Raw genomic sequence first — 26,999 nt, forward strand, 5'->3', positions numbered from 1 at the left:
ATTCACAACACTAAGCATCACATACACAGACAGGCATGTTAGCGTGAAGCATGCCCTGGAGCTGAAGAGTCCACAAGCTGCATGCAGCCACACTCTGTATCTGCTGGCAGCAATCACTGACCTATGCAGTCACAGTGCATGGCTCAGAAGCAGCTTCAGGCTCCCACCAGTAGCTCTGCTGGCTTTGTGCTGTATGGGTACATCAGCTAGGAGATGTCTGAGAGAGTTACACTGCAGGGTACTCACAGATTTGTCTACGGCTTAAAAACACTACTTCACAGGCTCTTTTTATATGCTGCAATTCCACTAAACTGTTACGTCCAGAATGAATATGAAGACCAAATAAACCAGAGAGAAACTCTGAACCAAACACGCTTCTTCCATTTGAATGCTATACTCAAGAGAAAATTCTTACTTTAAGAAGTGCATATGCAGTTCAGGATTTCCACATTTTCATGTAACAATTTTTCCAGTTTAAGAAAGTAGTCCCATCTACAGAACATAACAAGCTTAAGACCAATCTTGCAAACTCACAAGTGGATAGGTCTGTGCACATATTTGTGGGATCAGGCTCCCAGGTTGTTCTGATCAATAGCAGCAATGACAGCTATGCTGCATTTAGTGACTACATCCACAACAGCAACTACTTGTAACACACCTTATCACAGAGCTTTAAGATTCTTCATGATAATTTACTCAAAAAGAACACAATACAAGGAGAGAGAAGTAGATTAAAAAAAAGACTTTTACACACTTTGAAATTAATTTGGTGTGTCTGTACAGATCACAAATCTTGTACAGCAAAAGAAAAGCAGATGTTCACAGCACCAGTGAAGACATTTGTATCTATTGAAACTGTTTTTTTCATTTAAAGAATAAGAAAACAGTTTGGCATTTATTAATTAGACAAAGCACTGATGAGAAAAAAAGAAACATACACCAGTACACTGAGATTCTTTGTTCTCAAGGTAGAAATTTGTTTCTCCATCCACAAAGTAAAGTGAAACACACAGTGAAGCAGCCAAGCCTCTGGCGCTGTTATAACTTGGGAATTCAACTGTGCTAAATGAAGCATGTAGCTTTCTTTAGTGACCTGCAACTCACACAACTGAGATTGCATGCAATATGTGGCCTACCATAGGAGATCTTCCATAGGCAACCACGGCAGCTGCTGCGGCAGCCGCACTCATCTGGGGTGACATGTTGTGCAGGCTGGCGTATGCTGCCCCTGGACTGGTTAGTTCTCCATTCATGCCAGCATGAGGCACCATTCCAAATGGAGCAGGGTATGGCCCTTGTACAGCCAAAGGTGTGCGCAAACCTGCAGCTGTGGAACAATGAAAGCAAGTAGTTTTATTGGATCTCCCTGCACACAGGGCAAAAGACCTTTTATTTCAGCTTATAGTACATAACCTTCCCCTTACAAACATGCACACACAGAGCTAAGAAACATTCCCATAATTTATCACTAGTACCACCTCTTTTCAATCACTGTAAATAAGCTTTACTGAGATCTGAATTCAGTGATTACTTCTAACAACCTCTTCTAGCATTGCCCATTTCCATTTCTGTAATATTTCCCTGTTTACATTAATCTCTCCTTTGCCAAATTAAGCACTAAAGCTGACAGACATGGTTTACATAGCTCATGTCTGAAGGAACTCTGCTGTACCAGCCTGAATAGCAAAAGTAAACTTCCCTCTGCATTTGTCAAGATTTACACTGCAGCAAATATTAGTAGATTCAAACAAAGAGCTGGAAAAGCAATTGCATTCAGACTAAGTACTAGAAGCTTCTCAGAAATCTTTCACTACATGCAGTCTCCAGACTATTTCCAAAAAGATAAAGAACAAAGTAAACAAAGAATAACGAAAGATAGAAAGACATTCAAACTCTTGATAATCCAGACATCTGCATTTCATCAGGTCCTCTCTTCGCATCAAGAAAAAAGCTCTTGGTTAACATTTGCATGGAAATGCATATTTAAATAAGATACTAATCTTAGAATCATAAAAACTTGAGAGGTAATGCATTACCAGCCTGGTTAACCAGAGGGTCCATTGTTGGAGGCTTGCCAAGGCCTGGACGAAGTCCTGGAGTTGCACTAGTGCCTGGAGTTGGCACATCACTTCGAGGAGTCGGTGTGCTAGATTTCAGAACAGGCGTGCTGGCTTTTTCATGCTAGTATCATAAAACAAAATAAATTAGTATTATTTTTAATCCAAGCCATATTACGCAATTTATCACAACAGCAGCTGGGATGCTGGGCACCTACTACCTAGTCCCTCAGCCAATTTTCATAAATCCATGCAATGCTGACAACATTAACTTGCGAAGAAAAAAAATGCTGACCTTTTGATTTCTGCCAGAAATAGGGATGAACAAAAAAAAAAAAGAAAGCTAAGACACGTTATTTCTTTCTTCCACTGACAAAAAAAAAAAAAAAAAAGAGAGAGATTTTATTTTTTTTCAGGACAGCACAGTATGCATCACCACTTTATTTTAGTGAGAAATCATGATTACTGGACACCGTGAATCAAAGAATCAAAATACAGTGACATAAAATCTTATCAAGTTAGTTATTCCTTGAAAAATTTATCAGCAGCAGTTCATTTAGAAGAATTTAATAAAAGCCTGGCGAACATCTTGGTGACTACATTCAGATCTATTAAAAAACAATAATGTTTTTAAGTTAATCTTATGTTTTCTAATAAATTCACAGCTTATTTGATAGAAATGCGGGAGATACAGGAAATCATCCTGAAGAAGAAATTATTCCTGAGGAAAAAAGCTCAATGGTACTGGAGTGGTGTAGAAGAACAGTACTTCAGATTCTTCAACCCGTACACTTTCTGTAAAAAAGCAGTTGCTGAAGAATGGAGAGTTAGACCTTGAAGGAAAAAGAACATTTCCTAGAGAACAGGCTGCTTATAATACTCACCAAACTCATTTCTTTGGATTTGAGAGAAGTGGAACTTCCTGAAGAGGCTGTAGATGCTGGACTGCTAGAAGCATCTTTCTTCAGCAAGCGGCTTTTATCTATACCATTTTCACGTGGTGAATGAGTAGGACTTGCCCGTGGAGATGAAGGATCCTAAAAGAATGGAAAGGACAAGCAGCAAAGAACCGTTAAGAGCTGGTACTCAACACAAACTAAATCAGTCTGGGAAAAAAAAACCCAAGAACTCAAACAGTATATCAGAATGAAGCAGTAGTTTGCTTTCCATATCTACAGAAACAAACAAAAAAAGCCCTTAATTCCTTTCATCAATTATAGACATAAGTAAGTGCAATCTGGACTCATTCTACACTACATAAACCATAAACACATATCATAAATTGATTCCAAGTGCAGAACTTGCCTTAGTTTGTACTTAGGTTTACACAGATCACAGGCATACATTACAACTGATATGAAAAGACCTACAATAATTGCAATGAGCTGGTACTCCTTCTGCATGTGTTCTTTATGTGCTGCTAGTGAAAATGATCATTTCAATAGGAATACATTCATTTAATTTCATTTTTTAGGGAATACACACCTTGCTCATCTCTTTCTTCAGAAAACAAGAGAGATGCAGATTTTACATAAAAGTATATAAATTATATCTATAGAGTTTATCCTAAATTGCATTACTTCACTACTTAAATCTACATAAAAACTGCAATGATCTCTCAAGTGATTTTCCCTCTGTCTTACAGAGGCACTTTCTGCATTTAGTCTATTCAAAAACAGGCTGCCCAGCAAGCTACCATCAGCTCTGTAGGTTCTTCAAGGTCCTCTGGTTCATCAGCATAGCAGCAGGAATTAAGCAGTCCACACTAGAAGGCAATCAGTCCACTGGCTGATCACTGAGCAGTTTCATTTTAACCAGGACTTCTGAAATGACTGCTGAAATTATTAACAGGATACACATTTTTCTACCTGGATGAAATCATTTGAACTTTTGGAGCTACTCTAGACATTCCCTCCAGTATTTTTTCCTGTGCTTTTCACAGTGTAGAAATTTTTCCAGCATGGTCAGGAATACATATTTTTGTTGTGTGAAATAAAAGACAAAGGAATGGAAAAAGACAGTTCCTGACTGCACAGCCAAATCTCAGTCTTGGAGGAAAAAAACAAACAAACAAAAACCAAAGTGGCTACTGCCACTAGGAAATGCTGCAGACTGATTTCATTCTGATTTTCACTGAATTTATCCTAATATGCCTGTATGGAAAACACTGCTTTCAGAGTAAGCAGTCAAAATACCAGTGATTTTGGGGGGGTTTCAATGCCATTCCTACTATTAAATATTAGAATACTTATTCTTTTCCATTTTCCCTTGAAGACAGCAGTTTGCAAACTTCAGCCACCTGCATTTCACCACAATTTTCTCCCCTACAGAACAGCTGTGAAATGTTAGAAAATAACTGCAGAGAGAAGAGACCTAGATAAAGCAGGGGAAGGAAGAGCTAGGAGCACAGACAGGTAAAGCTAGGAGGAAGACATAGTGAATAACGAAACTAACAGAAAGGACGACTGTTCCATATTTTTACTATATTCCACTGTTTTTTGGCTGTTCATTTTTTAATCTAAAAGCATTTTTTCTTCAGCATTTGTGTCAATATTAAAACAATAATAATTTTTTAAAAAGTTACCTCATTGGATACATCAACAACCAAGTTATCATCACTCTTGTCCCCATCACTGTCCTATCAAAACGAAATAAATAATTCAATTAGTACATTAAGAGTTAAGAAGGGGAAGAGAGAACAAGAAAGAGGTGTTATCTACTCCAGTATTTTTTGCTTTTAATAGAGAAAAACAAACAGACTTTCATTACTTATTGGCATTACAGCAAATACCGAAAATAGGAATGTAACACTTTTGCTTCAGTAATAAAATCTAAATAAAGTAGAACTATTTGAATGGTGGTGGTCTCATTGTAAGTGCAAGAGGATCCAAAACTCTCCTCTACTACTATAATTACTCCAAAATAAATAAATAAATAGATAAATAAAAGAAGAAACTCATTCACGTGCTAATCCTATCTTTCAATATGTATGTTGCTCCAAAAGCAATGCCTCCTATTTATTTCCGTGGAAACAGAAACAATTACAACAGATACAAAGAGTACAACACTGTTTGATAACTCTATATGATATGTATGATAACATTCTCAGCTACGTAACACTATTTTTCAACACAGTCACCACCATCTGCCAATTTCCTCAGATGAGCTGTTGAAAATACACATTTTGTGATATGACAACTGTGCATGGTTGTCTAATATAGGCTTCTTTTTCATGCTGCTGTTGCTGCCAATGCTGAAACACCATCCATCACCACACTGTGCTCACATACACTGTTCTGTCTCCATAAAGATTCAACATGCATCGATAAATGCCAGTGGGTGCCATTTGTTCCACCTTCAGTTCCACACCTATGGTTCATACACATTATCATATCAGACAGCATTTGGTCAGTCTATCCCTCCACTACTATCTGTTACAGAGCAATGAAACATAATGGAATATTGGTGGGAAGGTTCAAAATCTACTGCCATATGACCAACATCCACCCCTGGTGTAGTGGGCCAACATCATAAAATAGGAGGCATTACTTAGAGTTCAGCCCTCATGTTATTGGAATTATTACTAGAAAAAACACTAAAACTCTATTTTTGACATTTACTTCACAAAGTAAAACACAATTTCCTTCCTCTGATTCCAGAGCATAAATATATTAAAAAAAAAAAAGAAAAAAAAGAAAGAAACCCAAGAAACCCACTTCCACAGGTGGTGTCAAGCTTTTCCTTGTTTTGGTATGAAATATTGCTTTAAGAAATACTATACACATAGGTAAACAGGAGCACCACTAAAGATGGAATTGTGACTCTGCTCATCATTCAGGAAGCTGGCCAACTAAAGGCTGCAACAGAAGAAGGAACAGAAGCTCCAATTACCCGCTATCACTTGAAATGTACTAAGTATACAGCAAGCAAGAATGGGTTATAGAATGCAGAAGCACAGCAGATGCATTCACCAGAATTAACCACCTGTGAGATGCTCAAAAGTAGTATACTTGAATGTACTCATTTGTCTTGGTCATTTTCAGAAACAGAAATTTACTGTGTCAAAGGCATCTCCCAGAGGAAATGTTCATATCAGAAGAGTCTCCTCCCTAACAAACGCACAGATCTAAACTATCTAAGTTTTATCATGAATATTAGACAAGTTAGAAAAGGAAAAATTTAAAAGAAAAGATGCTTCCAGAATATTGAACTCTCAAAGATGAGGGAGTAACATGAGGAAGTTTGCCAGACCTTCCTGTAATCAAAACTATATTATTAGAAAATGTTGAGAATAGGACTTGAAAAATCTCAACAGTACACCACACATAACATCTTCTGTTAGGTGAAAGATCTGCTATCCAGTTCTTTCTCAAAACATCCTTATTCATGACTTGTTCAAGAATCATCTGTGATTTGGTTGAGCTTTTTAGCCTTGAAATTGAAAGCCCACAAACCTTTCCAGATTCATATGCACCACACTGTTACACTGACGTGCTTCTTTCAAACCAAGTAGTACCCAAGTGTGGTCAAAAATGCAGAGTATAATCTGTATACTTTTGCATTCTGTTGCTTTCTGCTGGAAGTGCCATATCAATCAAAAGCTAGCATTAGGCAGTTGGTATGGCCTTACAAGGTATGCAGTTTTGGGTGGTGACTGTTTTTCAGCATGATGATAGCTAGTATCAGAAAATAATTCTAGATTCCCCAAAAGAACAAGTCCTACCACTTCAAATAAACCTAAGCACAGTATAAACCACATTATATTTGTATAAACAAATAAACCTAAACACAGACTGCTTTTGGTCAGTCCAGAAATTCTGTCTTGCTGGAAGAAATGTCCTAGAACACTCATAAATCCCTAATGGATACTCATGGCTCCTTATCCGCTGTAAAGGAGTATTACCAAATAACAGCTTGAACTATTGTGTAACTATTTTTCGACAGTATGAATAATTGTCCCACCAGCAAATATATTCACATACTATATCAGGTATAGGAAATATAGAGCCTTGTTCTTCACAGCCCTTTTACCTCTCTTACAAACAGAGCATCTTCAAATAAATTAATCATTTCTTTGACACAGATTTGCTTACATAGTGGCTGGAATCCTTATCATCCACCTTTCTCTTTTTGATGTCATTGGAATATTCAGGGCCATTCCTGCGTCTATCTGTGCTTCGCAGACTGTCTGGGACCAACAGAGAATTACTCTGTAAAGACAAAAAACAGGGTCAATCAAAAATTCCTTTCAAGATTCCTTCACATATGCCCAAAAATTCAAACAGGATGTGATAGAAGCTTTAGAAATGTGATAAATACATAGTCTTTCATTCCATTTAATTCAACTCAAAGTCCTCCAGGCAAACACACACAGCTTCATGCATTATAAGAAGCCTGGGTTTTCATCTATCAAAAGTTTAGTTCAGTAGTCAGCCACCATCTATTTAATTAGTCAATTCAATTGAATTTATTTACGTATTAGGAGAATCAGTCTTGCTGTTTATTTATCAGCTGGTAAACATTTTTTTTATTAACTACAAATAAAAGACTCTCCCACTTTTCAACCATCATAAGCAGATTAGACTTTGATACGTTTACTCTTGCTTTCTGCAACTCATATATGGCAACTTGCCTTTTACTCTTTAATTGGTATCTACCAAATCAGGTTACACAATACTCATTTGTTAGCTGTGTCAAAATACAATTGAGCATTCTCAACAGATACACTGCAAATAAATATCAATTTTTGTTTCTTCTAATATAACATTTACTACTAGTGTGAAATTATGGCTGAAATCAGACTTGGTGTGGAAAAACTGAGGCCAAGACACACATACACAATAGACCAAAGTACAGACTAATCTTTTCCTCAAACTACAAAGACTTCATTCATTCAGATACGGTAAGTACAAACTGTTGACCCAAAGAGAAAAGCATTTTAGACATTTTCCAGTCACATGATTATTTGACATGCCTGCGATTCTCATCTACACCTCCATTCCAGCTAAAGCATTAAACGTTAAATGAGTTCTTTTAAGTGTAGAATTAGCATATGCAAGAGGGCAATTTGTTCACTGATGTGTTACTGCTGTTAACAATACTGAATGAATTGGGAAAAAAAAAGATTCTCTTCACAAAGGAGTGGTAAGCCTAATTCCTAAAAGCAAAATACATGCTCTCATAAACACATGCTCATATTAATATACAAATGGGTATTTACACATAAACACGTGTATCTCACAAAGAAGAAGCCCAATACCAACACATATGCCATAAGTGTAAGTACTCCATGAAAATACCTGTTTTCCTGTGAGACAGAGATATTTACTCTTAATATATCATTAACATTTAATAGTAGCCAGTGAACTGCACACTGAATGTATTCCCCTTTAAGACCTAGGGACAACAGGGTAGTTTTGCTCTGACATCAGTATTCAATCTCAAGGAGAACAAAACAAAACTGAGTACATAAGGCAGTTTGAATCCTCTTTTTCCTACTTCAGAAGCTGCACTTTAAAGCCAACTCTAAGCTCTTTTATTGCTGACTATTCAAGCTAAACAAATGCCAAGGGGCTTACATAAAGTATATAGGAGGGTCTAATGAAATTGAATATAAAGAAGCTCAAAATAATGTCTTTACTGCAACGTTCATTAGCTAAAAGACGGGGTTGTTGGATCACTGAACTAATTGCCTGGACAAACAATCTGAATTTAACCCCTCATCTTCCTAGATGCATAGAAAGTCAAGGACTCGGTAGTTTGAAAACATTAAAATCCCTCTTTAAATTATTAACATAGAATCCATTGTGATTGTAGCAGTAGAAACATCTTAAGAAGCAGACTGTACAGCCAGACTTGAACACAGGTCTGAGTACCGAAAACGCATTTTCTTAGGAAGCATTCTTCTGAAGAGACACTTTCATTTAAAAAATAATAAAATCTAACATATTTATTGGAATAAAACAATGAAATTCAGGGTACTAAATGTATATACTTTTTCATTTGAAATTGTCAAAATTAAGTATAACCAAGTAGGAAAGTGTCAAGTGTGCAGAAAAACCTGGCATGAGTATAAGAAAGTGTTAACAACTGGGACCAAAATCAGATAAAGGGTACCTTTAGATTAAAAAAACAGCTTGCTACTGTCAGCCACTACAATTATTAAAACTAACAGCTGCAAAAGATTTTGTTCAGAAACTCATCTTTTAAAGCTGTGCTTAGTACATACAGATAACTAAAGTAACAATAGTTAGAAACAGAAATACAAACAATAACTGGGAAAATGAGACTCTTACAAGCCGTGAACTTCTCATACCTCTTACAGATAGATATACATCAGATATAAGGCCTACAAAAAGCCACCTTTCCACATCAGCTCAGGTAAGGCTTATATTTGTTGAATGTTCATCACCAAGCACAGGGCCAGCTAGAAGACATCAGCAACTTCACAATGTAGGTAGTTTTGTTTAGGAAGAATCACCCACTTAATTCTTCTACTAGGTCTGCTAACATCTGACTTGTCAAAAGTAGGGCTTAATTTTATTTTTAGCTGTAATATTTAATTAAAAACTAAATAAGCTATCAGTTGGAACTGTTGTTCAATAATAATCAAATTGTCAGAAGTAAAAAAAAAAAAAAAAAAGTGTACATATATACATACATACTTGGATTTCCTAAAGAGGAACTATATGACACTTTTGTCTTAATTTCAACATGCTAGACTAATAATTGAGGATAAATTCCACTTTTAAGAATTATCATGAATCATCTGTAGATGATGAATCTTTGTTTAGAAAAAAATGATAAAAATCTATTTAATACCAATACTTTAGTTTTCCCTCAATGATTCAAAGCTTGTTTACATGGATCCTGTTCTACAAAAAAAGCCTCAAAAGAAAATATAGTTACATATAGCTAATTCCTCTTCCTTTTAGTGCTACTAGCCTGCACAAAGGCTGCATTACAGGAAACTCAGGATTTCAAAGCAACTTTTCATGTCTGCAAAACTTAAAACACTGAAACCATCAGCAGCAAAAACAAACACACAAACAAGGAAAAACATATTTAAGATATACAGTGACAAGATTGCCTCAGTTTTCTTAAAAAGAATATAATGTGCAGTATTCAAAAACACTTATTTAGGTGGCAAGCAACTCCCCTTAGGAAATACTTTCAAATGAGAAGTATGCATGTCAGAGGTTACAGACTAAGCCCACAGGATCTCAATACAGCATTTCACTATGTTACTACCACATAGCATATTCATAGACCATATGGACATGATAAGAAACAGCATATAAACATCAACACAGGCATAACACCTGTGCTCCTGGTTCAACATTTTCTTTACACCTGGTCTCTTTGCCCTGCTGCACAATGCAGAAATGCTATCTGCAGATGCATGTAGTTTGCTCTGAAAGTAATGTCTCTCATTTATTTCCAGAGCAACTACAACAGATACAAAGAGCACATAAATACTATTTGATAGCAAATTTACGAAACACTACTAAATGCTATTTTACAGCAGTCACCAAGATAAACTATACGTTTTTGCCAGCAATGACTTAAGAGCCTGCATGCTGCACACATTAAAAATTTGCACCAGCAGAGCTGACTGATGGTCACTGCAGCCACTGCTGAAATCCACCACTCACCTCCTTACTGTGCTTACATCTATGGTTTGGTCTCCACAAACATTCAGCATGTTGATGAATACTGATGAGTGCCATTTTTATTCTGCATGGAGGAATTCAATGATGTGCCTTTACTTCATACACATTATCACACCAGACACCATTTTGTCAAACTGCCCCTCTGCTGCCATCTGTCCATAGCAATAAAAGGTCATGGAATATTGGTGGGAAGGTTCAACCTCTACTACCATGCCACCAACACCCATCTCTGATGTTGTGGGTCAACACAAAAGACTAGGAGGCATTACTTTTGGAGCACCCCTCATACATATACACAAAGATTAAAAAATAAAAATTAAAAAAAAAAAGCAACCCTCTGCTAAATAGGCAAGATGGCACTAGGTCTAGCATCTACAGTTAAAGCATCAGTCACCCAGCAGTGCCACTACTCTATGCCAAGACCTAGTGACAGGAATACAGTGCAAACCACGAAGAGGTTAGCACCTAACCCAAAGCACAAAATGACTGTGCTTAAGAACCACTTAATTCCTTTTGCAGAATATGCTTTTTGCAAACACAAAGCCATCAAGAATTCACTTGTAAAGTGAACTGGTTTTGGTTTAAAGTACTGGCAACATGTAACTGCCAGCTCTTTTCTCCCATCAAATATTTCAACTTACTTTTAAGCTATTATCTTCATGTTAGGAATATTGAAATCTGGAAGTCTGAATAGATTTGCATCACTCTCCACACTGATCCAGTAATTAAGATAGACTACTGAGAGACTACGACTTCTAATGATTTCAGTATTTTCTATCAAATATTTATCAAAATTAAGGTACACTTAAGAACTTTTACCAGACCACCCCCAACCCTCTCAGCCTGTTTTGTGATTCCTGTCACCAGCTCCATGGTACTTTACATCAACTGCAAACTGAACTGAAACAAAGCATCATAAGCTCTTCTATGTGACTGACTCCTGCTGAAACTAACTTGTGGTTTTCATCCATAAAAACTGTAACACTTGACTTAACAAAGCCAATAAAAATGAAATATATGATTTATTAAAGAAATTCAAGTTCCTAAATTACAAGTCATTATCAAGAAACACAACTTCCTTGACAAAGGCAAAGATACAAACTTATTACACCAAAATCTACTCTAGGCTTACAGAACTACTTCTGAGATGGGATAATTTGTTGTTGTTTTTCATTTAAGAGAGTTATTCAGTTATCCATCACTCTGTCGCCATGACTGAGAGGTGAAGAATGGGACAGAAACCCGAGGCCAGAATATTTTTCTTCTTCAAGAATAGAACATTTGTTTAGAATATAACAGTAGCATCTAGGTCTACTAACAGTGGTAGGAAAAATTATTGTAAATTTTTAAGAGTACTTCTGAAGTTTTAAAAAAGAAACAAGCTTAGTTTTTTATTTTTTTTTAATGACAATAAAAGGTAAACACTAACCTTAGTGTAAATCCAAAGCACATAATGAAGTGAGACTTCACTGTCTACAAGTTACTGATACAATAGTGCACTTGACAAGATTTGTACTTCTATGTCCTGCTTGGAAAGTATGAGAATGATGGAAAGAAAAGTGAAATGAACATCTGTAATGACTTTGACAGATGTTGCCACTATATTAACCAGACAAAAAGTTCCTCTGCATGTAGATGTAGATGTTTTGCTGTATCAAAACTTTTATTAAACACCAGCTGCAAATCTCGCTCACTTTTCTTGGTTTCATTAACTGAATTCAGACAGTGTTAGAACTGTAGGACAGTCTGCATTTCTGTACTAACAACCCAAGATTGGACAGATAGAGATGCATCAGCAAAAATCCCCTAGCTGTTATCAATGTAGTTTTATATTTTCATTTTGATCAAATTTGCATATTATCTCTGAAGTGGAAGTATAACTTATTTTAAAAAACATAGCAAAAGTATGGGTCCAGGTAGATTCTGACTAGATATTAGGAAGAAATTATTTACCATGAGGTTGTGGATGCCCCCTCCCTGGAAGCATTCAATTCCAGGATGGGTGGGACTTTGAGCAACCTAGTCTAGAGGGAGGTGTCCCTACGTATGACAGGGGATTGGAACTAGATGAACTTAATGGTCCCTTCCATCCAAAACCATTCTATGATTCTATGCAAAATGAACACAGATCAAGGACAACAGCAATGCTGTTGCTACACCTTTACATCTTAATTTATATCCATTTATGAACATCTCTCTATTATGAAGCATTGCTAAACGTATAATATGTACAAATTACTAACTGTGTATTTGCCTGAGGAGACTTTAAAAAAAAATAAATAATAACAAATAAGATGTCATAACATGATGTAACTCAAAGTTGTTTTAAACTGCTGTTTTGTTTTTTAAGGTACCAATCAAACTATAAATAGCTATAAATAGCTGTCCTCATTACTTTTGACAGCAGCATGAGCACTTAACATGCAATTTCCAAAAAAATCAAATTCATCTAATCTTAAGGTAATCCAGATTTTACACAGTAATCAGAAAAATAAGTGCCCACTGCTCAGATGGAATCAGACATAATAATTAGGCAGACATACTAGAGAGTCTTGTGACTGATTGTATATTATCCTTAAGATATATTATAAATAATAAACAAATCCTATGAAGATAAAAGACAATTAGAGAAACCACAAGTTTGAATGCCACTGTTACTTCATCTTTCATTTTCTGTTACATCTAGATCCTAAGGCAACACAGCATATAAACAATTTTAGACTCAGGTTTAAGTTGACCTATAGTCAACTATCTCAATTAATTAATTTGGGACCAAAAAGGAAGGAAAGGCATGGTAACACAGTAACTTGAAATCAATATATCTGTAATGAAAGATTTTATGAAAAAAAGCTTCAGGTTGTTTACTGGTCACTTAGTACTGGTCACTTTTAATTCACCAGAATTAAAAACAAATAAACAAAAACAAACAAACAAAACAATTATCATATTACCATATTTGATATGGACAATAACCAAGTATAAGCTATACAAATGCACAAGAAGTAACTGTAGTAAGAATTTTATGTTCTGTAAATAAAAGTCACACATAGACTAAACTAAGGAAATTATATGGCAAGCCTCCCACAACACGAAAGAAAATCGGCATATTTTGCTATTGAAGAGAAAAAGGGAGAGAAGGGGCGTTAGAGCAGCCTGTGCTATCCTTTTAAAGGATGAAATCTTATAGCATTCTACATATGATCATGTACATGCACATGGCTGGGGAGAGCAAGAAAAGGAAACACAGCATAATCACCAAATCGAATGTCAAAGCCACTGTGTCTCATAACTGCATATGCATATACTCACTGACACACCTTCCTCATTTCCTAAAAAAGACTTTGAGAATCCCACTTTTGGCTGGTATCACTCAAAGAAATACACCCTCATAAATCCAAGGTTTCAGAAAAACACAGCTTGAAATTAGCTCTGCAGTTAAACTTGGAAAGACTTTTAACTTAGTAACTGGAAACAGTATATAAATATAGAAGCTGAAAACAACTGCCTCAAAAGATACGCAGGGAGCTTTTGGTAAAGCAATCATCATATCTTTCTTTTAAAACACAAACAAGCAAAAAGAAAACCAACTAACCCACAAACCAAAATCAAACCAAGCTTATTAGCATTAACATCTGTTAATTTATAACTGTTTCTTGTCTCTTCTAATTGAGAAGAAAAAGCAAAGAGAACACAAATTCACCTATATCAAGTAGAGCCAGTTTATTATTTGACGTGCCAGCTGCATGTGGCCATCTCCAGCAGATTAACAGATTAGTATAAAAAATAATCATTCAAGAGATAGCCATTTGAAAAGCTGTAGCAATGATGATGTTTGGCTGATTTTTTAATTTTATTCAAAAGGATTGTCTTAGGCAAAGTGTACTACTGTAAAAAAGTACCAGCAGGAAAGCACAAATTAAGCAGTAAAGGAGTCTGTACAGATTCAATTAAATAAACTACTAAGGCCAAACATGGTCATAACAAATGAGTTCTAGATTTCCCCATTCTGCAACAATATTCCTGAAAATACTAGAGTAAATATCCTAACTCTGAATCAACGTTACAAACTAAGTAACAGTAAAAGGTCTGTTGATTTGTAAGCATATCTTTTTCTTTTTTAATAAACAAAATAAAGATCAAGCATCCTCAAAATGATTCTGCTCAAAAACCTGATTCCTACATTCGTCTTACCAAAACATTCAACACAACATTCTGCATAAGCCAAGAGATATCCTAGCATAAACAAATAAGCCCAGTATCATGGAAAGGACAAAAAGGAAGACAAAACAGATGAACAACACAAATTCTTATTATTACTTAATGTAGAAGTGGAAACATGATCAGGAGTGTTGGTACTTACTGTGCCTGGCTCTCTGTCTGTTCCCGCCGTAACCAAGAAACGCACAGACATGCCCGTTCAGACACAGAGGCAAGAACAGAAATAAAAAAGGGGGGAAAACAAATTAGAACACAAGCCATGAACAGTTTTAAAATGGCTTTTATTTATATAAGTCATTGCACATTCCTAATACAGTGATTTCCTGAAAATTACAGTATTTTGTAAACATGATTTACAGTTTAATCATACACAAAGCCTAGTTTTATTTCATGACAGAATAAATTATTTTCTTTTCAAAAATTATTCAAGTGCAATTTTGCCCAATATTTAATTGTGTACTAGAATTTAAGCCTATCAAACTAAAGTAACAGATGCAATTACCTAAATCTTTTGTTTGAACACATTCACTTCAAAATTTAAATTTCATTCTCCCCTACCATCCCACCCACCCACTTAACAACATTACTTGCTTTGAAAAATTACCCATTTATGCAGTTAACAGTTTTCCACAATATGGTGCAGGCCACTGGTGTTACACTAAACATTTACCAGGATGTCAGAATGCCCTGCAAACTACAGAGCACATGACACCCAGTTATCCCCATTTAAAATACTGAAAATTTCCAAGCTGAATTTTGCTTCACTAGTATATATGCAGACATTTTTAAGTTTGCCAGCAGTTTGTTGTCATTCTATAAAACTCAGTTTCTTTAGAGATGCACATAATTTGCAGCAATGCTCAAATCTGACAGTGTCCTAATCAGGTCTGCCATGCCTCTCACCTCTGTGGTGCTCTGCATCGTGATGCTTCTTGTCATCTTTTATTGCCAAGTGAGACTGACCACCCAATGCACTGGACAGTGCCAGAAGGCCAGCACTGCTGCCAATGGGAGGGATTCCTGAAGGCTGAAGTCCTGATGGATGTGGTGTTAGAGGCACTGGAGGTCCATGGCCATGGGAGAGATGTTGAGCCTGCAACTGCTGCTGCTGTTCCCAGTGGCATCATCATCATCCCCAGAAGAATATCGCATAGCATATAATTTGGGAAGGAGAAGGGAGAATAGGTTTGGTTAGTTATTGAGAAGCAAAAGTAGATTTCTGATATTATTTAATCTAAGTTCTCCTATTTGTCCCAGCACACTAGACACTGCACTACATCACCCTGTCTGTGAACAATTCCGATCACACTCCACAGAGCAAAGAAGGCTAGCTGAATATCTGTCCTAGAGCCTGAGAAAAACATGAAACAACTATTTTTTTGGACAGTCACTTTTTTGTCATAGTATCACCAGTGACAAAGAGCAGCAGCACAATTTGCAGAATTCCTAAGTCTTCTTCACTACTTTTCCCTTTCTATAGGAAGGGATAGAACTGCTTTATGAGGAAAAAAAAAATCACTGGCAAAATCCATGCTACCCAAATGTGCAAGTGGGTACAACTTTATACTTCTTGTACCTAAATCTATATGTTTTTCCAGCTAAGCTTTTGAAGAAAAATGTTAACAAATGCTATGCTTTGTAACAAATTTTGAGCTTAAAATCCAGGTAGTCCAAATATCATTAATAAGATAATGGAACTTCCAAAAGCAAACATGGTAAAATGAAAACCTATTACAAAATCAGTTGGCAACATCAGTACAAAAGACTGGACATAAAAGCCAGTAACTAAGCTTGCAAAATGAACTTTAAGCAATTTTAGGAACTAAATTCCAAATTCAGAAATTCCCTAAAATGTAATATCTTAGTATTTACTCAATGTGGGAAAGTTATTTTCTAATTGAAGTTGCTAGGGTACTACTAACATTTTCCAAGATTAGCAAACTGTTTAACTTTGTCCAAATTACTCAGCACAGATTCACTAAAAAAAATTAGGTTTCAAAACCACCTATAGCTTAGTCATAACTCCCCTTCAATTTGCTACAGGAAAAGAGAAATTCTTCTTCTTTGTTGCTTTCTCAAACCTGTGCACATGAACAGAAGACAACAAATCTTTCTCCCTTAACCATACTCCACCATTCCTCTGCTGAAAACAAACTGTGTGAAAAAAAGCCAAGGAATATCACCCCACTTACGTGACAAAACAGATGTCAGACAAGTAAATAATCTGAACAAGATGCTCTCAACTAGGAAGGAGAGCCTGATCTAATGAATGTCATATATCATTTTAAGAGCAGCTAACATTGTTACAGTACTGAAGTGAGGTACTGAAATGTCACCCAGAATAAAGGTAGAATAAAACTCACAGTACTTCACAATTTACTCCAAAATACCCAGCCCAAAATAATCTAAAATATGTTCTTCCATTGGTTCCAAGACTCTATGAAAACATCTGCCAGTATAGGAATGTAATTACCATTCAGATGAGAGTACTATGTGCTTTGATTTCTCACATCACCCTCCGAAGACATGCCTTGCGCTGTTTAAGGATGTCTGTAGACATAAATGGCTGATACTGTAGAACTCTGACTGAACCTGAAATGCTTTGACTTTTCTGCTGTCCCCATCTGCAAAGCAGCCATCATTCACCTGTTTTTGATACATGGTATAAACCCCAGAAAAATACCACAATCCCCTCAGGCTATTCAACAAAGCCATGATTTTACGAATGTTTTGGCTTGTCATGCAAGAATTTCACAAATTCCTCTTCAAACACAGTATAAAAGTCTTAATTAATCTTCATGGGAACGTATACATTCTCATCTCTACTCTTTCCAACCCTTAGATAATTTTTCAAGGCAAGAGATAGGACTTACTTATTTACTTTGATGTTTTTAAGAACTTAAAAGACAATATTTTGAAGTAAGTGTTTAGAGTATTTATTTTATTTGAACCATTTACTACCTCCTACAAAATCAAGTAGTTAGTGGTAGCAAAACTTAATTGCTTCTTCTTCAGAAGTATCCATAAAGAGCACAAAAAGCCTGACAGAAATGTTTTTCAACCAGGTTTTGAGGAAAAAGAGAACTTATCCTCACAGACTATATCAGTAATTTACAGCACAGTTCATCAAATCAGGGGAGAACTTGACCATATGCAAGATTCCGAAGCAGATCACCTTGAAGGAAATCACATGGTACATGCAGAACAACAGGGGGATCAGGCCTAGACACCATGGTTTCACGAAAGACAGGTCCTGCTTGACCAACCTGATCTCCTTATGTGATTGAGTGCCCTGCCTGGTCGATGATGGAAAAGCTGTTGACGTAGTCTACCTAGAATTTAGCAAAGCCAAGGACACTGCCTCCCACAATATTCTCCTGGAGAAACTGGCAGCATCTGGCTTGAACAGGTACAATCTTTGCTGAGTGAAAAACCAGCAAGTGGTGGTGAAGGGAATCACATCCAGCTGGCAACCAGTGGTGTTCCCTAGGGGTCAGTAGTGGGGCCTGTCCTGTTCTTTACTGATGACCTGGATGAGGACTTTGAGTGTACCCTCAGTAAGTCTGTAGACAAGACTAAGCAGGGAGGAAGCACTGATCTTTCTGCGGGTCACAGGGCTGAGGTCAGTGTGATGTTCAACAAGACCAAGTTCCAGGTACTACACTATGGCCACAACAACCCTAAGCAAAGCATAGGCTTGGGGCAGAGTGGCTGGAAGTCTGTATAGAGGAAACAGACCTGGGCTTACCTATTGACATACAGCTGAACATGAGGCAGCAGTGTGTCCGGGTGGCCAAGAAGGCCAGTGGCATCCTGGCCTGCACCAGAAACAGTGTTGCCAGAAGGAGCAGGGAAGTGATCAACTCTCTGTACTCAGCCCTGGCAAGGATGCTCCTTGAGCACTGTGTTCAGTTTCAGCCGCCTAACTACAAAATAGACACTGAGGCCCTGAAGCATGTCCAGAGAAGGGCAACAAAGCTGGCGAGGGGTCTGGAGCACAGGCTTTACGAGGAACAGCCACGGGAACCGGTATTATTCAATCTGCAGAAGAGGAACCTCAGGGGTGGCCATATCCCTCTCTACAACTACCAAGAGAGGCTGTGGTGAGCTGGGAGTCAGTCTCCTCTCCCAAGTAACTAGGGACAGGACTAGAGGAAACGTTACACTAGGGGAGATTCAGGTTGGACAATAAGGAAATACTTCTTCTCCAAGAGTGCAGTCCAGCACCGGAATGGACTGAGCAGGGAGGTGATGCAGTTAATCACTCCAGAGGTACTCAAGAAAAGTTTAGACATTGTATTGAGGGATATGGTTTACTGAGAAATATTGGTGGACAGCTGGACTAGATGGTCTTAGAGGTCTTTTCCAAACTTGATGATTTTATGATTCTTTAACACAGTGGTAGGAATGCCGTTTTGCAACACCGGGGCCTGTGTTCAAATCCCCTGTGGTGCAAGTGGTAGAAGTGCCGCTTTGCTACACAGGAGGCTCAAATCCCGAGGGTTGGACTCAATGATCTCTAAGGTCCCTTCCAAACCCGCACAAGACTATGATACTATGGTACTTAATTCATTTTCATCTATGACCAACCAACCAAATCACATGGACATCTGCCCTTTGAGGCATGCAGCAACACACATGTAATACATTCATAGCCTTGTCCTTGTCCTCAGGTGCACTATTATACTAGTTTACCTAGCTGTGTGTGAAACTGGCTTTGAACAGAAGGTGATTTCTCTCCTTCTAAACAGTTTTGTGGAGAGAAATCAACTCTTTTACCAAACAGTGAGCTCAAATTAACATCTTTCACATTGTGGGCATGGAAAAAAAAAAAAAAAAAAAAAAAATCAGAACAGAGAAATGAAGTTAAATTATTTCCATTCTTGTCCCTATGGCATCAAGAAGATTCCCTCTTTTCTTACCTCTCCTGCCTAGTTTAATTAGCAAAAAGTAAGTCCACATGATTACAGGAAGCATTGCTTGATGTCTTTAGAAACCAAACTGCTAGGGACACGTTATCTGCAATCACTCCAGCTCTGCTTTGTAGCCTACATACACCCAATGTATTTTGAAAACCCTAGAAATGAGTAACAGATTAATTTATTCTAATGAAGTCCCTTGAAGCTGAAAATATGTAACAAAATGGCAACAACTGCTTTCTCTGATAGGACTGCGTATGTTAACCAGGAAGAAATTCTCTACATGATGTGTAGAGCAGAATATGAGAGCTCCAAGGGAAAATGCATCTCTGTGCTACACAACACCTTAGTGCTTTCCAAAATGGTCACCAAGGGCAGCAGTGAAAAATGGTCAGCAAAGATGCTGAAATGCACGACACTGAACAGACTGAAAACTTGCTCATGGTCTTTAATATCAATGGCATAGTTTGGGTTTAATGTTTATTAACTGAGAGACAATGAAGTTTAAAACTGATGTATAGATTTATGTTTTATATCCTGTCTATTTGTCGTAGGCTTCAAAGTTCTTCCTAACACACAGTTGAATTTACCCTTCCCAGGGGCTCTTGCCCTGTTGTTTTCTTATTTATATATCTTGAATTGTTAAAAGTATATTGCATTCTTTCAAGAGGGGAAAAAGGAAAATCTGCTGCAAATAAAGAGAAAAGCTAAAGACTGGGGAGATGAATAACAGCAGTGATCACCAGATGTATTTAGTATCTAGACATTTGCCACTGTAGATCCTAGAAACAATTATGTTATGCATATAATGACTTTCCTGTCATTTCAAAGACGCTAATATCTGCTCTGTCACCTTTTAAGAGCTCAGTAGCAGTGAGATATAAAACCGAAGAACTTGGCAGCAGTACCATGGTCCACTAGGCATGTTCATTAGCACTTAATTAAAAACTAGACAACTGCCATAAGAAATGTGCTCAAAGAAGGATGAGTAACAGGTCTGTCTTACTACCAATTATTATCATTACTTGCTGAGCAAGGGCTGTGTCCAGTTTCAGAGGGATATGGGAAGCAGAGAGGAGGGCAATGATGCATACCTAAGTGGCTGCACTGAGATAATTAACCAGAGCATTGATTTTAAAAGCATCAATAGCTTACTCAACATTTTGTTGCAAAAGTTGAAGTTCTTTGTATTTTCAGAGGGAGGAAAGAAATAGTGCATTCAGCTGTCAGAATTAGATAGTATTATATCTTTTCTTTTTCCCTAGTATCCCCCAACAAGATTGTGAAGACCCCAAAATTAACATGTGAAAAACACAGTCTTTGCTTCTCCAAGCAAGCACCTACTAACAATCCTAAAACTGCTTCACGTCCAACATTCTAGTTCCAGCTATAACGAGTTTTTTATCCACAAATAATTTTTAATCTCTACTGCAAGCTACTAACTCTTTGTTTATGCATAGGAAATCTACATCACAGCAACACACCTCTTTTTGGCTCCATGTCTATTAGCTCTGACCATGATGCCCTGCAGTCCCTCTTCTTACCTTGAAGTAGTTCCACTGATGCCAGAAACTCTGGTGGCCTAGTTAAAAAGCTAGTTTTGAATTCCCAGTTCTGAAAAGTTAGAGCATTCCCCTGCTCTTAAAACAGAAATGTCTTTTATTCTTACACTGATATGTGATGTTCTGTATCTGTTCAATAGCACCAAATTAAAAATTCAGATGTAAATGCAAACCAACAGTGGAAAAAGGCTATATATGGTCCTGAAGTATAAGAGATGACTTTCCCAGTGTCTTTCTGAACTATCAGTCTGAGAGCAGAGTTCTAGAAATCCTTACCAGAACCAGTTCTGCAAATATTATCAATAGATCCCCCAGATCCATAGGGGCGTTCTGAAAAAATACCTACTCAGTGTAATAGTGATTCAGAGATCTAAAATGTAAGGGAGGACTATTTCATAACAACCACAACTCTACTGCATTCATTTTCATTTCTATATTCACTTCCTTCTGAAAGAAATACTTTCAGGTTTTTTATTTGCCTGCTCAGGTTGAGGAAAGTGAGAACCAGTACCAGATGTTTATGGTCGAAGAACATGACTGCCAATACTAAAGCACAAATAGCCAGCTACAGCCAGCCAACCAAGCAACAAACTTTTCCCTAGCTGTTAAAAATAAAATAATAATAATAATTAAAAAAAAATTAGATACAGCACTATAATTATAAGCTTCCAAAAATGGAAACAACCTAAGATTATGCTCCCGCCAGGTCCACTTTTCTATATCACTTTGAAAAAGAAAAAAAAAAAAACCACAAAAAACAGAAAATAGAACACATCATTCACAGCAGCCTAATTTACAAGAGTACTCATTTGATAGCACATATTCATCACTTGCACTTAGATTTGTTATTAAAGAAAACTAATCACAAGATGTGTTACCAGTTCCTTTAAAATCTTAGAGTCATTAAGGTTGAAAAGACCACTAGGACTATCTAGATCAGCTGTTGACCCAATACCACCATGCCCTCTAAAATCCATGCCCCTCAGTGGAACATCTATACTTCTCTTGAAAACCTTCAGGGACAGCGGACCCCACCACTTCCCCAGGGTTGCCAGTTTCAAAGCCTTACCACTCTGAGAAGAATTTTTACCTAATATATAACCTGAACATCCCCCACTATTTCCTTCTGACCCCTGTGAATCCTAATCTTATGTACTGTTGCTGTAATCTGCAAAACTCAATTCCAAGTTTTCCTCCTTTCTCATGTAACACAAAACTGGAAGGAAAGGCTGTCAAAACAGAGGGCCATGCTGCCATCCAGGCAGAATATGACAGGCTGGAGAAATGGGCAGACAGGAAACTCAAGAAAGGAAATAAAAAGTCCTGTATCTGGCAGGACTGAGGAACAGCCTCAGGCACACATACATTCTGGAAGTCACACAGCTCAAAAGCAGTTCAGGAAAAAAAGTCTCAGGGCTTCTGGACGACATCACATTGAACATATCCAGCAGTGTGCTCTTGACATGGAGAAAGTTAATGATAACCCTGGCTGCACTAGGCAAAGTACAGTCAGAAGGACCAGGGAGATAACACTTGCCTTCAAGGCTTCTCAGCACTGGTGATGATAAAATTGCAGTGCTGTATCCAGTTCTGGGCTCCCTTCATAATGCAAGCAAGAGGAATCTGGATCTACTGCAAAAACTCCAATGAAAGGTCATGAAGATGACAGTGATGACTAGCCCAGAGAAAAGGGCTCAGGAGGATCTCACCAAGATGTCCAAATATCCAAATGGATAGCGTCCTTTCAGTGATGCATGTTATCAATACAAGATGCAATGGAAACAAACCAGAACATAAGTATGGGGATGGAACACTGGCACAAGTTGCCCAGAGGCTGGAGAGTCTCCTTCCTGGAGATTTCCAAAATCCACCTGGACACTGGCCTGGACACCGTGCTCAGGGTGCCTCTGCTTGAGCAGAGAAGTTGTACCAGAAGGACTCAGAGGTCCCCACTAACCTCAGCCCCTCAACAATTTCAGAGTTTGAGTTGAAGTGTTGGGTTTTTTGTTTGTTTGTTTGTTTTTAATAAATAAATAGCCAGCTCCTACCATTATTGTTTTATTTTCTTTCTTTTGAAATATCTGTGTTTATTTTAGTTCATTAGATTTCTTTACTTCCTTTTCTTCTAGAGGTTCAGATTTAAATTTGACACATAGGAAGCTATAATATATAAACTTGAAAGTGCCCACTACAGCATCTCTAGCCTGTGAGCCAAGAATGGATTCTTCGTAGGGTTTGCACAATTATTTGAAAACTGTTGTCTGTTTTCAAATCTGTTATGTAAACAAGCCATGGTGACTACAGTAAGGGAAGAAAAGGTCCCCTCACAACAAAAAAAGCATCTTCAGCAAGCCTCTTCCACCTACACAGAACATGAAATGTCATTTTGTTACAGAGATTTAAGTCCACAGAAGAACCGACTATCAAAATCTATCCAAAAACATATTTCAGAAAAAAATTGTGTGACAGTGGCATAACTATTTTAAGACCAGGCTGCTTCACGGGGAAAAAAAATATATATATATCATTTTTCTTTTTCATGCTTACTACAGAAAGTGCCTAGATAATGTCTGTCACTTATCTTCAATTCTACTGAGTATATAACAGACATCAGAAAGCAAATATCAAAGTACAAAAGAATACAAATAACTCAAGTTCCTTCCTTTGTTGCTATATTTTTTATTACAGGAATTTCTTTTAAACTGTCAAACTTCTGAACAGAATACTCAGAAAATTTTCACAGATCTTAGTTCTACTTTTTCAAGTATCTCTACGTATACTAATAAATCTCAATTACACATGTTACCAAGTTTCTTGAAACAGTATAGAGCGGTATAAATTGCCTCATACAAAACAGAAAACACAAGATATACTGGCATAAAGGTTGCTTCCCCACACAAAATCCCCAAGCAGTCTTCTTTTCCCCTCACAACTTCACATAAGATAACTGAAGTAAGGCTGAGAAGCTGTATTTCACTGTTTTGCTGATAGAGCAACTTCAAGCACAATCAGACTTTCTACCACCGTTGTCTATATATAAAAGTCACAGAAGATACAAAATATTTAGCATGTAAGATGCACTCAAGTACTGGAAAGGAATGTTAAGTATACGGTTTTGTGTTATTTCTGTTTTCCTTTCTTAAATACTCCTGCACCCTGTGACCTGACTCCCTTTTCCTTCAGTGTTATATCCCTCATTTTCAGAATTCATTTTCATTTCTCTGCTATGGGATTCTCCTTGAAAAAATCGTATCTTTTCTCCTCTTTGTTCTCAAGAAATTTTAAGTAGGAAAAGCAAGACTGAATTCAAATGAATCAGGAAGACTGAAAAAACAAAAAAACAAACAGCAACAACAAAAAAACAACCAACCACGCTTCATGCACTGGTGCTCTAACTACAATTTTACACTGATGAATACCTGCTCCACTGTAAAATGTACTTCTTCTACAAATCTGTACTATACAGCTTTGCCATGAAATACTGAACACTGTCAACTCTAGAGCCTGTTCCTTCTTCCCCTTGTACAGAGATCAAAATACATCCTTTAATCTCCATAAGTAAAGGAAGCTAACAAGCATAACTCCTCATACACTTCCTATATAAGATTAAAAGTTATTCTTTATGAAAAGGGGGGAAAAAAAAGAAATTACTTGCAGTCATAATGCTGCCATACCTTCTCTTGGGGCAAACAAACCGTTTATGTACATAGCTAACCTGCAAAGAACTGGCAGAAAGGAACTGAGACAGCAGTTCTCAATAGGGGTGAAAGTAATTGTATTGAAACCCAAACTTAGGTAGCAACACTCTAAATTCAGTCATCCACAAAAATAACTGAAAGAGTTTCTGAGAGCTTCTTAAAACCATTAACAGATATCAAATATAAACTCTGGTAAATATTTTATAATACAATCTGCACTTCATGAACAATTGAGGTTTTTTTTAATAAAGAAAGTGACATCTCATCACAAGAAAGGCTCGGCTTACTATCAAGTATTGTAGTCATTACCAGCCTATCTACATGTACATACAGGGTATTCCTGTGAAATCACATGATCCCATTTTTAATAGAGTAGATAGCTCCATAAGAACAGCTTTCCAGTGCTCTACAATATAATGTAAATAGAAAATACAAAAATAATTTAAAAGGCCAGCTTGTTAACTATTAACTTATTCCAACATCACTGTTATAGATCAGACACACAGACTGCAGAGAAGACAGAAGTACTTTACCTTTTCCTTAGCTCTATGCTGAGTAACAGCTTCAATATTTTCTGTGCTTTTCAGTCTCACTTTTAACAGCTAGGCTTCTCGGCCCTTCCTTCTAGCATTTTAGAGGACAAGTCCATGCACCAGAATTAAAAAGATAAAGAGATATTACACTTCAGGGCTCTTCAGAAAGATCACTTTTGGAATGACAGATGTGGGTGGACCCACCCAAATGGATTAATTACCTCACCCAGTGAACAGTCAGCTGTTTTTCTTCTAAAATCACCATCAATTAGCTATTTAAGAAAAAGTCTGTGATAATTATAAATTGCATATTTTTTAACCTTATGTTGATGCAGAGAGAATAATTATACAGCCCTGCCAGAATGGGACTTTCACAAGTGCAAACCTGCACTAGCAGCCTAGCTATTCAGGGGAGCTGCTGTAGCTTGTTCCAGGCTGGCAGGGCTCTGCAGAGAAGACACAGGATCCTGCCAGCAAATGGAATCCTTCCAGTTCAACAGCATCTTCTCCCCAAGTAGCATTAGCACTCCATTGGTAAAGCTGCATCCACACAAGGGCTTTTAAGAACAGAAGAGAGGATTTACCTTCCCTTCTCCTTTTCATGCTTTCATGGAGGAGGGAAGCAAGCAAGTCCCAAATTCCTCTCATAACAAGTACAGACGCATAGAAGCACTGTTAACACTTCTATCAGTAGCTATACCAGCAAAATAGCAAGATTATAAAAATGAAGCTGTTCTGCTGCCTAGCATAACCTTATACATATAGGTATACACACACATTATGTTAAATATTTGTGTAGCAATTATGTTATTACAAAATATATAGAAGTTCCTGTGCACATTCATTATATGTAAACTTTTCTAGTGATAGCAATTCTTCTGAAAATGTTTATGAAGAGTCTGGATTAATAACAAACCCTGTCTCAATCAGCTTATAACAAAAACTAGAAATAAGTCACAGAAGATCAAGTTCTGTAGACCCCTGAACTAGTACTGCCTCTTTTCTCCCTTAAGTCAAACAGCAAAACTGTAGTTAGTACTGAAGAAAAAAGACAACACAACAATGGATAAATCAGAAGCTTTTATAAGGACTGTTCTGAAAATAATGCCTCTCACTTTATTTTGTTGGTCCGTGATGTAAGAGTTGGATGTGGGTAGCATGGCAGTAGAAGCTGAAGTTTCCCCTCAATACTCCATTACATTTTATTGTTATACAACAGATGGCAGCAGAGGGGAAATCTGACAAATTGGCATCTGATAACAAAGCGTGTACAAAGCAAAGGTGTGTCACTGAATTCCTCCCTGGAGAAAAAATGGTACCCACATACATTCAGCAATAGT

The 26,999-nt window shown here is 37.2% G+C and overlaps 1 protein-coding gene across 5 annotated transcripts in view; it reads right to left on the reverse strand.

Moving 5' to 3' along the window:
• TLE1 (TLE family member 1, transcriptional corepressor) overlaps positions 1–26,999 on the reverse strand; it is a 70,740-nt gene that overhangs the window by 14,315 nt on the left and 29,426 nt on the right. For 3 of the 5 annotated variants that reach the window (XM_015849198.2, XM_015849196.2, XM_032441259.1), the window contains 7 exons: positions 15,851–16,055; positions 15,090–15,106; positions 7,151–7,267; positions 4,642–4,695; positions 2,942–3,094; positions 2,037–2,181; positions 1,137–1,327 (listed from right to left, as the gene is read on the reverse strand). In XM_015849198.2, coding sequence (XP_015704684.1) covers positions 1,137–1,327; positions 2,037–2,181; positions 2,942–3,094; positions 4,642–4,695; positions 7,151–7,267; positions 15,090–15,106; positions 15,851–16,055 — 882 coding nt within the window. The remainder of the gene's footprint in view (positions 1–1,136; positions 1,328–2,036; positions 2,182–2,941; positions 3,095–4,641; positions 4,696–7,150; positions 7,268–15,089; positions 15,107–15,850; positions 16,056–26,999) is intronic. The other 2 variants (XM_015849199.2, XM_015849197.2) reach the window with 1 other exon arrangement.

Source organism: Coturnix japonica, chromosome Z (genome assembly GCF_001577835.2).
Source record: "Coturnix japonica isolate 7356 chromosome Z, Coturnix japonica 2.1, whole genome shotgun sequence".
NCBI lineage: Eukaryota > Metazoa > Chordata > Aves > Galliformes > Phasianidae > Coturnix > Coturnix japonica.